We start from the raw sequence: 14,455 nt of genomic DNA, 5'->3' as shown, positions 1-14,455 counted from the left end.
AGCCAAGAAAGCATAAAACTATGCTAATCAGTGAAGTAAAAGCTTCAGTTCCCGTTGTGTTAAATCAATGAGGTGAGAACCTAAGCCATATTAGTTGAGGAACACTCCAAGTATCTAGTCTCATTAGTCATTATTTCTTTTTCTTTTTCATTTCCTTCTTATTTTATAACCATTATCATGATATGATTCTGAGTTATTTGTCACCTCAATATAATGCTCCAGATATTACTGTCATACCAGATCCTGGGGAAATTATTATTAAAAAAGGCAGGTTTTTTATGGACAATCTGAGAGAATAAGTCATGATTGTAATAGATTGGTCATCCATAAATATTTTCCACGCATTAATCATTTGTAATGCTCATCTGTGAAGCTAATCATGCACTGTCACTACTCACATCTATGTTTAAGTCCTTGGAAATTGGCTCATATGAAGCTTGGCTTGACAGATAATCATGCAGGGGATTACTTCAAACTAAACATACTGCAGGAAAAGCACACACCATACCTATCTTAAGTTCCGCAATACTGGTTTCTCATAAGCTACTGTGAACCCTCATGGCTGATAATTGTCTACAGGATCAGGAATTGTGAGGCGATAGCCATTGACCAAGGCATTCCAGAATCTAGTGGATAGGCATTTTTCCCAAACTGTATCCTCCATTGAAAATTCAAAACAGTTGTGCACATTTCCGTATCAATAATGGTTTCTCATAAGTTACTGTGAAGGAACCTTCGTGGCTGATTCCATACCTAAAACTTTGGGTCTATAAAATACCACTTCACTAAGTTGTGGCTTGTGATATGAAATATACAAACTGTAAATTAAAGTCTGCTCATTTTTCTCATTTAAACACCAAGTCAATCAGTGTTACATCATACTCACACATATAATTGTGTTGTAAAAGAATATTTCAATTGTTAAATATCACAATCTCATATATACATAATCACACAATTTATAACCATGTTTCCTCTTGGTAAATCACCAAAAGCTTGTCTAGGGTGCAGAAAAAAGTTAAATCATTTAAACCCCTAAAAAGTGTTTGTTTTAGACCAAATTACATAGGCATACATTTAATTGAACAGAGACAGAACACAAACACTTGGATGAAGTGATGAACTCAACCCGGCAGACTTGGAATGAGTCACTATAGAACTGCAAGTTGATACATAGATCTTGTTGGATTCCTCTGGGCCTAAAAAAATCATTTGATTGCAAGTTGTTCCCATTTTCCTAGTAGTACTAGAGGTGTGCATTTCATGGGTTTTACCCTTACTGTATACAGATTTTTAAATTAGAAAAAAAAAAAAGAGCAGAGAGACAGAGAGAGAGAGAGATAGAACCTTTGATTGGTTCCAGCTCGAGGGAAGAAAGCTTTAAGCCATTGGCGGATTGGAAACGATCCAGAAAGAAGCTAAGCTGCTGAGAAGCAGTAGCATGGTTTGAAAGAAGAGGATGAACTTTAATATCTTTGCTGTTGCTCTTCTCATTATCTGTTTCTGCCTCGGTCTTCTTCGTCTTTGCTCTGTTAGAACCAAGAGGTATTCGGTTAGGGTTTTTGAAGGAGGTGGTCTTTCTAGCTCCGCCGCCCTTGTCCTCTGACCGCTTCTGCTTCTTACCTTTACTAGGTTTGCCGCTCCCCATGTTTCTATATTCTTTGCTGCTCTACGTTCCCTCCTCCCTCTTTACTTCAGTTTATTATGATTGCAGGGTTTACAGAGGGCGGGCCTTGCAAGGTTTGGACCTAACTAGCAGCAGCTAAATTGGCATTTGAGTGATGATGTGTCAGCCTAGTTGGTAAACCATGTATTGGTGACGATGCTAATTACGATAGAATTGTAACAAGTCCACCGGTTACTAAAGCTGTGTTTGCTTGTCAAGAAATAAATTAGAAACAAAAAGGAAATATGAAGATATCTCGAAAGGGGAAAAAATCCATTATGTGATAGGTTAGAACTTAGAAAAGAAAATTAAAAAAATCAAAAAATCACAGATGATTTTTCGGTTTTAACTAATCTAATTTAGGGCAAGAGATCGATGTCTAGTCGTGTAGCACCTGCATCGGCGCAGGAGCCAATAAGAGTGCGTGCAAGAGCATTTGAACGAATGGGATTTTTCACTAGGGGGAGGGGGGCTGAATGGTAATTTCGCTCATTTTCTGTCTAGGCATAGGAACCACAAGATCGGTTATAAGGGTGTCATAAAAACCCGGCCATCCTGATTCAGCCCTAACCCATCCTGAGCCCGGACAAGGCTGAGCCGGGCCTGTGTTCTAGACAGGGTCGAGCTGGGTTTAATATTTTGCTGGCCCCGGTAGGGCTGGGCCAGACCTGGGTTGAGGCCTTGGCCTTGGGACATGGGTTGAGGCCTTGGACCCTGGCAAGGGCAGCCCGACCCTGTATACACAATATATTATCTGTATAATGGGCTTTGTTAAGTGGGTTGGGGGCTATGTATTCATATATATTATATGTACAATGGGCTTTGTTAAATGGGTGGAGCTATGTATATACATTAAATATATATATATATATGTTAAGTGGGCTTCTTATGGGCTGTTCACTATTCAGGGCCGGGCCGGGCTTGGGAAAACCCTATCAGGGTCAGGCTGGGTTGAGGGTATGCTTGACCTTGGAAGGATCGGGCTGAGCTTGGGTTTAGGTTAAGGTTGCCTGGGCTGGATTAGGGTTAAGGCCAAGCCCGGCCCAGCCCAACCCATTGACACCCCTAATCGATTAGCGTTCTTTTCCCTCTAATTTAAGTAAGGGTCTTGCTTTGCTCAACCACGGTTGGTTACACCAAGCTTAGATTAACTCAAAATCGTGTACAATAGGAGATATTTTGGATAACAAAAAAAATACTCTATATAGACACTTTATTTTGTCACTCTGATGGATGCCCTAACGATGATGAGTATCTCTCAAGAATTAAACAATCTTATATTTGCGGATTAAGGGTTTTTCCCCACATCTTTGACATGTCTGTGATCTGTAAGATACCCCTAAAGGGTAAATTATGGTGAGACGTGAGTATTCACCTTCAAAGTATATTATTTTGTCATACAAAAGTTTAGTGTGAAAACGATTTCATTTGTTCTTTAATCGGAAAAAGATTTTTTTCGGTAACAATCAGGAAAAGATTCTATTTTAGTTGAGTTGGACCTACATTGGAGACAATTCATGTTGACTAGCACAATTACTAATTTTCATACCAAGTAAATGTGAAAGAAAATGCGTTTTGAATCAATCGAACAGGTGTCCAAAGGTTTAAGAGTAACCCTGTGTGGGTCAAGCTCATTCTAGTTCATAATAGAACTAGCTTGATCCAAAATAGAACCGGCTATAGCGGAAGCATTTGACATTCGACGCCATTGGCTAAAGAGTTCAATTCCATTCCAAGCACAAATCGGTCGACGCACGCTCAACATCAAATGAGCTTTAGTATAGTATAATAAGGCCATTGAGTTGATCTCCTTGTTTGGATACTCAAACTGAGTGGAAACGCCTCACCATGGTCCACGCCTCTCTTTTTTGGCACGGTCTGTCTTAGCCTTGAGAAGGAACTTTAGCTTGCTATTCACCCAACAAATAGAAGGTGCCCAGTCTTCAATTTTAATCAAAGGATGAGGATCCTACTGTCCTTAGACCATGGTTTTATGGATCAGAATTTGAGCTCTGATCAGCTTTTCATACGTACGTGAAGGATTCACATATGGTTTCGTAATTACACATGTCTTTTTGCTTCCATAAATGCCCTTATATGTTGCCATTAAGATTGTTTAGAGGGGTATTTGTGGGGAAAAAAATGACACATGCTTTCACAAAAATCATACATAAAGAGTCGTTACATCCATGTGCGGGGAATTGATCCAAACTCTAAGATTTTATTATTTATACTCCGAGACCGTATGCTCCAACGTATTGACGATGTTTCATACGCCAGATCAGGCTCCTCTCATACAAGGTCAGCGCCTATGTGAGGCCTGACAAGCATGCCAAGCAGCCCAGCCGTTGGATGACTTCATTGGACACCCGCTGGGCGCTGGGCTTGCAGGAGAGAAGCCCAATCCTCATACACCACATTGGTCTCGCCGTCTAGGTCAGGACCCAAATCGAACCCCGAATTTTGCAATAAACCTTAGCCCTACAAAAGGACCACGCATGCAACTGTGTGGGCTTAAATCCAATAGGTTGCCCATCCATTGTGATCTCTGTTTCTTTTTCTATAAATAGCCTATTGTGATCTGTGAGCTTCTAGAATTTGACTTCAATGATGCAAATCCACTTGCTACCACTTCTCTTAACTGTATTTAAGATTTTAGGTAGGGAAAATATCATCCCCCTCCCCTCTAAGTTTGCCTAATATCAATCCAGTACCCAAGTTTTGAAAAATATATACCCCCTCCCCTAATATATAAAGATTATATCAACCGTATCCTAAGTATGTAATGGTGTCAAAAAAAACCTGTGTAAAGATAAAATTACCCTTTTTAATATCTATTGAAAGCATATGTCTTTCTCCCTTGCTAATGAAAAGATTATATTACCCTTTTATTTCTACCCAAAAAAAAAAAAAAATCTTTTCCTTTCGCAGGATTGTTGAATGATCGAACTCCAATCCATTCGATCTTTTTTTGGCTTTTCTTTTGTTTATGGTTGGTGACTACAACAAGGAGGTTAATTAATCTGGTTTTCGTCTCTTTAATTACATCCTTTCCCTCAAATCGTTTCGTAAGATTTGGATTCCTGGTTTTGTTTCTCTTCTTTTGTTTGGCCTTCCAATCTACTGGGCGCGATGGATCTGTCAAATTTCAAGAGGAAGTGAGAGAAAGAAGGAGAGATTCCTCTGAAAAAGTCGGAGGTTTGAACTTTGAAGGTGCTGCAACTACCTGGTGTTGCTAGTTGAAATCCGGTGTGCTTGGCTCGGGTGACGAAGTTGTGTATTATTTACTATTAGTTTGCAATTTTTTTCCGTTTGAAAATCTAGAAATCTGAATAATAGATTGGATTAGAAAAATGGAAGGCATATGGGTTTGGGATGGAATCAATGTGGGCTGAGGAAGGCTGAGGTCCCTACTTCCCAACTAAGATCTAGAATAAGTGGAGGTGTAGAAACTAGAAAGAGATGCCCTCTTTGAAGTTTGGTTTTTTGTCTCTTTTTTTTCCCGGGTGTGGTGGTTGTGGGATGGAAGAGATGAGGGCGAAACAGGTGACAACGGTGTCGATGGAAGAGATTAGGGTGAAGCAGGTGACAATGGCGTCGAGGCCCGCATACACAATGCTTTTCACACATTCTCCTCTCCATGGCTCTTTTGGTTTTGGTTGGGTTTCGTTCCAAGATAAACGGAAACCCAGATCCGGATCTTCCAAAAAGAAACCCAAACGGAGAAACTTGTGAACGGAGAAGAAGAAGAAGAAGTCGGAGAAACCTGAAGCGCTCCCTGCAACGAAGAGGAAACCTATGAACAAAGAAGAAGAAAAATAGAAAAAAGAAGAAAATGGGATTTGATTTTGAGGGAAAAACGATAATTAAAAAAAAAAAAAAAAAAAAAAAAAAAGGGGGGGGATTTTGGGATTGGAGGGGTAAAATTAGAATTAAAATAACTTAAGGGTAATTTGGGGTTTTAGATAAATTAGACCTATCCACGTCATCAGTTAATGGTCGTTTTTAATTGTTAGGGTACAGTTGATATAATCTTTATAAAGTAGGGGAGGGGGTAGATATTTTTCAAAACTTGGGTATTGGATTGATATTAAGCAAACTTAGAGGGGAGGGGGATGATATTTTCCCTTTTAGGTATGTTTGGTGGGACAACATCAATATCAATCTACCCCCACTCAATAAGAAGAAGACCGAAGAAATTTAAGGAACACTACTACTACTACTTATCTCGATATATATAATTGGAAAAGGTTCTCAGAGCCCACCAAGTCTGGTGGACATTTTCTTTCCGTCTCTCTTTCTCAAATGAAATGACCCCTATGCCCCCTTAGTATGAAACCCTTTTCTCGCATGTTATTGGTGCACTCACTATATTGTTTGCACGGAAAACCCTATTCCATATTTAATATTAGAAAAAAGAACCCTATAAGATAGTGTGGTCTCTGTGCTCAGACACAGAGCCCAAAGGTACGAAATGATCGCACCACCCTATAAAAGGTAGAAATCTTGTCCTTGTTGATGCTTCCACACACACTCACATTGGTCCTCACGCACGTTGCCTTTCAAGGAATCCTCTCCCTTTAATATAAGAGAAAATGATCGCAGAGCTGACTATGCACGATACAATAATCTACTATCTCTCTTTACCTCTCTTCTTCTCACATGAGATGACCTCATTATCCCTTATGTACAAAATCGTTTTGTTGCTCCTCATTGGTATGTTCCCTATAATGTTTACTTAGAGAATCCTCTTCCTTAATATAAAACAAAGGTGTGTATTATTGAAATGCTTAAATCCACTCTATGGAAACCCCTCACATATGTATATATTTAAAATTTTTAATTCTGCCATTGTCATAAATTTTCCAAAGGCCTTATTAATCATATGTGAGACTGGGTTTTCTAAAAACTGCCATTTCTGATTTAAGACAAAAGCTTCAACTTTTTTTTGGGGGTGGGGGGAGAGTTTGGAAGAGTAGTGAATCCAACTCCAAAGTCCCAAGAGTTAGAGAGTTAAAGATTATCCGTACGATCGCCATAAAGGATAAAGGACAAGCAAGTTTGGTAACAATACAATGTGGGATATCCCACACTAAAAGGTAAGTGGATCTACAAACAACTCAAAGCTTCAAGGTTCTAGAAGTTGACTTCATTCATGCAATTCCACTACTACCACCAATACGACTTGTGTGGGTGTGAGACTGTGAGACTGTGAGACTGTGAGACTGTGAGAGAGAGATTCCACTACTACCACCAATACCACTTCTTAGACAAAGAGATACAGTTTTGATCTTATCCAAAAAAAGAAAGATACATGTACCAGCATCAGATTATGACTTATAAGGGGCGGGCATCTTCAATTCCTCCAATTCCTCTAATAGAGAAGAGTGGATCCCATTTTAGACAGTGTTTTTGGGCAGGGGGTAGGGTGGTGATTTTTGCTCCCATATGAGGAATTGGAAGAATTGGAGAGGAAAGTGAATTGGAGGGGATAACGATTCCAATACAGACCACACTTCTTAGAAAGCATTAAACTAAATAGGATTCAATAGCTCTCAATTGTTGTTTTCCCCTAATTTTTGACCTGTCAATTTGGAATTCTGATAAATATCACCCCCTGCCCTGCTTCTGTTATATGGAAGTTAATATTCCCAACCCACCTGTCAATTTTAGTCCAAGATTAATTTTATGTGTTTATCATGAACTAAATCTATTATTTATTTATGGGAGAGGGAACACTACTTGGTTGCGTAGCCCCTGCACAACATGGGGACCAATAAGAGTACATGTCCAAGCATTCAATATGAGGGTTGGGGTAGTCATTTTGACACGTACCCATGTGTCTGGGTGTAGTGAGCGTGACCAAGCAACCCTCTTTTTCTCTTTATTTATTTATTTATTTATTTTTGCTGAATGATATGCATTCAAACCACTATGGATAGGGGGGTCCAAGGAATTCACCTTTGCCCATAGGTGAGCTCCTCATGCTCGTCCTACATAAGAGAATTTGGGATGTGTGATACAAAAGGCTATACAGCCTTTTGTGAGTCTAATCATGGAAAGAGAATTTTGATATTTATTGTCATGTTGTTATTAACTAGAACATTCTTAGATGCTTTTTCCTTGTCACTCAACATCAGGGTAACCCTTATAAATTCAAGATCTGATAGCCACCTAAAGTGCTCTTTATTTTATGTTTAATTTAAAACAAAAAATAATTTATGCGTGGAAGGTATTGAGTCCAACAAGGTTAATTTGAACAGTAAGCTAGCATCATTTTCAAACCACAAAAAGGGTTTCTGTTGCTTATTAATTTCACAAATGAAATCAGCACATTATGTGTAAGAAGAATGCTTTTTTAGTCTTGGGGGTGGGTGGGTGAATGGATACCAAATAGATTCGGCCAACCATCTAGAAAGGGTGAAAGACTTTCCCCCCTAGAAATTTATGAAGAGGATTAGTGTTTCACAGAAATGTCCCTTTTGGGTTAAAATTTCTTACACGAATGAGTGTGCTTACAATAACAATTTTTATACCACATGGATTAGTTATTTGGATTTTGACTATTGGATAGATGGGAATCTCTTATATTGATCATATGTCAAACTTAATCATCTATCTCAATCGAATGACTCATCATATATGTCTTTTTCTCTTATTTTTTATTGGATCGAGTTTTCTTTCACCGAGGGACTGGAGAGGGTGGGAATGAATATCAGGAGGGTATTTTGGAACATACTAAAACCCTAGGAGGGGTTTGTGAACCATAGGATGGTGGGTGAATCGTCCTCTATGGGTGGAGGAAAACTTTGTCCTTTTTCATTAGTCCTTCTTTAAACTATAGATACTAGAAAGAGAGAGAGAGATATAAATACACGGTAAAGATAGGAGAGTCGAACCCATGACCTCCTGTGATTCCTACACTCTACTTGTAGAGTACCAACCAGCTGTGCTAACAGTTGTGATGACATGTAAAAGTTAGATTGATTTGAAAATGAAACTATAGCTAGATGAAGATGTAGACAATATGTCTAGGGTATTTGAGATCCTACTAATATTGCCACATAGGCAAAATAAGCTGTGGGTGAGGAGAAAACCTCCCCCTCTTTCTTCACTTATCTAAAAGTCAAATTTATGCTCTGGAAATTTGAGGGTCATCATCACAAACCCTAATCAAAATCAAGTTATTGGAAAATATAAACTTCTAAAGTCAAAACTCATATCAGGATAAATCTTAAGAAACTCATAAAGCATATCTGTATTTGAATGCCATTTTGGTATAATTCCAATGGTTCCACCCACAAATAGAAACCAGTATACCAAATTTTTTTTTTTTTTTTGGGTTCGTTAATGTTGGATGTGCTTTTGTAATGTGGGCAATGATGGTCACACAGAAGAAGGTTCATGAATGTTGGATTTCTTCCCATCTTTAGAGGTGGTAATACCTCTACCTTATTTCATTATGTTTCTTAATGGATTGGTTGTGGGGTACAAGAGGTTAGTCTTAACACCATTAGTTTAAAATCCAAATTAACTATGAGGAGGATCAGGAGATTTTTGCCATAATTTCTAGATCACATAATCCATGGCTACTTTTTCATTACATCATGATACTTCAGATCCTAGTTCAACTGGTTGACATTTTGGATTTCTGTTGACATTTTAAGCTTTAATTAATCTCAACAATGTATGTTGAGGTCTAATCTATCCACTTTTAGAGAGAGAGGGAGAGATGGAATAATCTTGTTGTAACCAAGGTTGGCGAAAATAAATTGAAATTTTATTCTTTTGTTTTTTTGGTCTGGCGTCTGACAGCAACCATTTTTTTTGTCTTTTCTGTCTCAATGAGAATAAATTCTGTCATTTCACATATGTAGTTAGAAAAATGTGCAAGACAATGACAACTTTTGAGAATAACATAATAAAAAGTCACTATCAAATTATTTTGAAAACTCTTTTTAATCTTTATTTTAAATGACTTTTGAGAATAAGACAAGAACAATCGAAAGAGTTACAACTTCTCACATCACTATTTTGGTGATAACAAGAAACACCCAAAAATAATAATATGATAACGATTAGGAAATTTTTATATCACCTAAATAATGGGTACATACAATACATTCTCAATTTACTATTGCAACAGCAATTACTGAGTTGATTTGGTTCTGTTTTAATCATCTAAACAATTCATCTCTGCTGCTAAAAAAAAAAGGGTGAGTAGAACTTGTTTAATATTGCACATAAAAAGTTGATCATTACTTTGATATTGCATTATTAGAGGGTTTCAATGGGTGCTCTTCATTTTCCAACTGTGATTAGATGGCAGACATATTCAGTAAAAAGGTCTCTCTTTTTCTCCTCAAGTCCAAAAGCTAATGCTTAATTGCTTATTGCCTGGACAGCAGTTTGAGGAGGATAAGGAAAGAAATTAATGGTGTTCGAGTTTTTGTAACCACTACCCACTGTAAATTTGTATTATGGTTTCTCAATGATAAGCCCTAAGTAAAATCTCAAACTTTCCTTTAGTTAAGAATTGTAACCAAAAGCCATGGATTGATTTACCTTTATAGGAGATTTTTTACCCTAAGGCCTCTGCTATAGCTACATGGTACTGTTACCAGTAACAAGAAAAATTGGGAAGAAAGATCTTGTCAAATCATGCCCAAAGAGTATATAACCCAAATCTAAAATCTAAAATTGAAAAAAAAAAAAGAAAAAGAAAAGAAATGACACAGATATATAGTCAACTTTAAATAATCATTTTCTCTCCCTTTCACTCTCCCTTTCACTGTACTGTCTATCTGTGATTTAATAGGATTTAAGAAATGATGATTAGAGATGAGGTAAGCCAAGGATATTAGTTGATGAGAGAATGGTGATTACAAATGAGGTAAGCACATGCTTTGTTTTAATGATAAATGAATCACACGTAATGCTTAGGTATGATGGATGTCATTTGGATTAGGTTTAAGAGAAACTCTTCCTACTAGAATCCCAACTACAATATAGAATAGGGGGGAAAAGATTTGGGACCGATTCCTGGTTTTAAAAAGCTGTTCTCGAGTCATGACTCAACTCCTTTTCTCTAGTTTTATTTGTAAAGAGAAAACATGTTCCTATTCAAAAGGAGTACCCAGTGCACAAGGCTCCCGCCACTCTGGGTTGGAGAGGGTAATAATGTATGCAGCCTTACCCCTGTTTTGCAAGAGACTGTTTCTAGACTCGAACTCGTGAACATTTAATCACAATGGAACAACCTTTACCATTGCACCAAGGCTGATCCTCAAAACCTGTTCCTATTAAATCACAATAAATAGTAAGAACTAAGAAGTTTAATGGGAAGTACATCAAAGGAAGAATGAATTGAGGATAACTTTGGCCAGTATTTTGAAAGATTTCTATTGATTTCTGAGTGAAACCATTTTAGAAAAAGCAAATCAAACATCAGTGGGCATATTCCTATTGGATGGAATGGAAAAGTCGGTTCTTCAATTACACTTCCTTGGTCTGACTAATCAGTGGATGGCGTCCATAAGATGTTTGTTTATATGTGCTAATCAAGCATTGAAGAGAAAACCCACCTGTATCTTGAGCTGGACTTCTTAAGAGAGAGAGAGAGGTGCCTTGTGCCCACATCATCATGACACGAAAGTAACATCATCATCATAAGGGTCCTTCCAAACGCTGGCCCATCTCCAACCTCTCCAGTTCCTTGTGGTAGAGGGCAACCAACCATTTTAAATTTCCTTTTTCCTCTCACCTTCTTATTAACGTCCAAAATCCATCCTTGAATTCCCATTACTACATTCCCCAAAGTCGTTAGAAGCAATTTACTAGTTTAGTGAGAGAAAGAGAGAGCGACCCACATATAGAGAATTCACAAACACGTACCTCAGTACCTGCACATACATGAGAGTTATTGGTTCCTGTTCACCTCCTCCCCAATCAAAGCCAATATCATTCCCTTCTTTTATCAGGAACATGTCTGCAGCAGTGGGAGATACTGTGAGCCGACCCAGATCAGTTGTGAAGAAGGTTTTAGCAAAGCCTCAACATGATGGAGATGGAGCTCTTGTTAGAAGAAGCATTGGAAGGTTTCTTTCTTTTCCTTACCTCTTACTCTCTTTTTTTTCTTTTTCCTTCTTAGTGGGTACATATATTTCTTGGTTCGGATGTAATTGATGTGTTTGAGTTATGCTCTGATAATTTTGTTTTGTGGGTTTTAGCAGGATGGAATTGAGGTCTTTGGACCCTTTCCTCATGTTGGATGAGTTCTTTGGTAGGTTTCTTCTTCACCTTCTTTTTATGGCTCTAACTTCTAAAATACAGAATTTTTACTGTTTGTCCTGCTTGCTTTTGCAGTTACTGCTCCTGCTGGATTCCCAGACCATCCTCATAGAGGTCTCAGAGTCTTACCAATTGGTCCAAATGCCCTTTTTTGTACTTTTAAATTTTAGTTTTTTTATGCTTCCTTTTCAGACTCTTTTGTCTCTTCTTCATTTTCTATAACTAATTTAGGTTCTCTCCTTTCAGGTTTTGAGACAGTTACATACATGTTGGAGGTTTGTGTTTATATAAATTCCCATTTCTTTTTTGAGAACTAGTTTCTGGAGGAGTTCAGATTATGAGAAGCTGAACTGATCATTCATGGATTTCAGGGAGCTTTCAATCATCAAGATTTTGCTGGACACAAAGGCACAATAAGAACTGGTGACTTACAGGTATATATGCTGATTAACATCAAATATTTTATTTGATTATACAACCGAATTACAAACTTAAATAACAAGTAGATCTTTTGAGTCTCATTTTTCCTTCTTTTCATGTTCTGTTCTTCAGTGGATGACTGCCGGTCGTGGGATAATTCACTCAGAAATGCCTGCAGGACCAGGAACTCAAAGGGGCTTGCAGCTTTGGATCAATTTATCATCCAATGACAAAATGTAACAAACCTATCAACACCCTTCAATTTATCTATTCCTTTGGACATTTTAAGCACATTCAAAAATCTTATAGTCCCTGGATCCAAAATTCAATCCCAAACTCACAGGATTGAACCCAACTACCAAGAGTTGAGAAAGGAGGACATTAAGACAGCAGAAGAAGGTGGGGTTGAAGTCAGAGTTATTGCAGGGGAAGCAATGGGTGTCCGTTCTCCAGTATATACCCGAACACCGGCAATGTACCTTGATTTCACACTGAAACCAGGAGCTGAATGGCGTCAAAGTATCCCAGAGTCTTGGAATTCTTTTGTGTATGTCATTGAAGGGGAAGGTGTATTTGGGTCCTCAAATACATCACCAGCATCACCTCACCATGTCCTGATCTTGGGTTCAGGGGATGGGCTGTGTGTGTGGAACAATTCTTCCAATGCACTCAGATTTGTGCTGATCGGCGGGCAGCCTCTTAACGAACCCGTCGTTCAGTATGGTCCCTTTGTGATGAATACACAAGATGAGATCGATCAGACCATCGATGATTATCACTTTTGCCGGAATGGTTTTGAAAAGGCTAAGTATTGGCAATCTCAATAAGTCTAGCTTGAAAAACTGAAGCATGTCAAATGGCTTTGAACTTAAAGCCAGAGGATATCCGTTATCCATATCCACCCAGAAAAGCTAAACAGTAATAGTGTATCTTTATCTGTATCAACTGCTATTCCCATATGATAAGACAGTAAGAAAGAACTCAAAAAGTTCATGGGAAAGAAAATGATTCTAGAAGCCTTATGATGCAGATTTAAAATTTAGGAGTACTACTAAAGTCATGATGAGTCAGTTCACTTTAGCTAGATTTTCCTCATTTTTGTTCTTAAGTTAAATGAATATTTTTGTTAATCTCTCTTCATTGGGGTCTTGCTGGTAGTGATGGTGATGGTGGTGGTGGTGGTAGTGGTGGTGGGGTTGATAGTGATGGTAATGGTGGAATGGAAGTGGTTTCCTTTTGGGTGTTGGTTTCTCAATCGTTTTTGCACCCACAGTTACCTCTCCAACTATGATGTAAAATCTAGAAGCAGTAAGGGTCCATTAGTAGAAATTTTTAGGCTGTTAATTATGCTCTGTAAGTAAACTTTAGTTAATGAAAAAAGTTTGAAAAGTACTACTACTCTGGGTTTCTTATCACATTGCAATATTGTAAATTATGCATTAATTTATTCTCTAGTTAACTGTCTCTTCTCAAGGCAATTGCTCAGAAGGATACATTGTTTGTGACTTCCATCAATTTTATAATCGAACCTTATTTCCAGTAGCCATAATTGACTCCTTGGGTAACATGTGTTTATGAATGAAGGTTCCATCAAATTCACATGGTTTAAGATTCAAGGTTCTACCAACTTGTCCTCAAAATATGAAGTCATTGGATACCTAGTCAACCAACTTAAATTGATTCCTTGAGAGTAAGGTTTAAGAAAACTAGAAGGTTGTAAAAAAGCAATAGCCAGGTTCACATCAAAGCCCCTGTATTTGTGAGGATCTGGTAAAACACATTGATTTTGATCTGGATCAAATTGGAATTGGCCGAAAATCCATCCCAAAAACCCTAGAAATGGCCCTTAGATCTGAAAACTCATCTATTCTAGGGTTTTGGATCAAGATCAGCCATGTTGAATCGGTCAAAATCGATATTAGTCACCGTCATTTAGTTCTAATTTTTTAGATAGTGATTTGGACCAAGTGTAATTTTACACGCTAATCTCTAAAAAGTCCCAAGACTCCAAAGACCAACTAACCTAGAGAACCTACTACTTATGAGACATTTGTTCCTAAAGTGCCAGGGATCCGGGTC

The 14,455-nt window shown here is 38.0% G+C and overlaps 2 protein-coding genes across 4 annotated transcripts in view; one reads left to right on the top strand and one right to left on the bottom strand.

The window, feature by feature from the left end:
- LOC122667912 (protein CMSS1) overlaps positions 1 to 1,718 on the bottom strand; it is a 30,890-nt gene extending 29,172 nt beyond the window's left edge. For both annotated transcript variants that reach the window (XM_043864395.1, XM_043864394.1), the window contains exon 1: positions 1,348 to 1,718. In XM_043864395.1, coding sequence (XP_043720330.1) covers positions 1,348 to 1,648 — 301 coding nt within the window. In that variant the 5' untranslated portion in view covers positions 1,649 to 1,718. The remainder of the gene's footprint in view (positions 1 to 1,347) is intronic.
- Positions 1,719 to 11,488: 9,770 nt separating this feature from the next.
- On the top strand, positions 11,489 to 13,503 carry LOC122666793 (pirin-like protein). 2 transcript variants are annotated; one of them, XM_043862864.1, is made up of 7 exons: positions 11,489 to 11,763; positions 11,899 to 11,948; positions 12,032 to 12,070; positions 12,203 to 12,231; positions 12,328 to 12,390; positions 12,509 to 12,612; positions 12,720 to 13,503. In XM_043862864.1, exons 1-7 carry the CDS (start codon positions 11,579 to 11,581, stop codon positions 13,201 to 13,203), a joined length of 954 nt encoding a protein of 317 aa, XP_043718799.1. In that variant the 5' UTR covers positions 11,489 to 11,578; the 3' UTR covers positions 13,204 to 13,503. The 2 variants fall into 2 exon arrangements, with proteins under 2 accessions (XP_043718799.1, XP_043718798.1); XM_043862863.1 differs by having other exon boundaries at positions 11,497 to 11,763; positions 11,896 to 11,948.
- The last annotated feature ends 952 nt before the right edge of the window (positions 13,504 to 14,455 follow it).

Source organism: Telopea speciosissima, chromosome 7 (assembly GCF_018873765.1).
Source record: "Telopea speciosissima isolate NSW1024214 ecotype Mountain lineage chromosome 7, Tspe_v1, whole genome shotgun sequence".
Lineage (NCBI taxonomy): Eukaryota > Viridiplantae > Streptophyta > Magnoliopsida > Proteales > Proteaceae > Telopea > Telopea speciosissima.
Note: the sequence above shows the minus strand (reverse complement) of the source record. Positions and strands in the feature narration are given on the sequence as shown.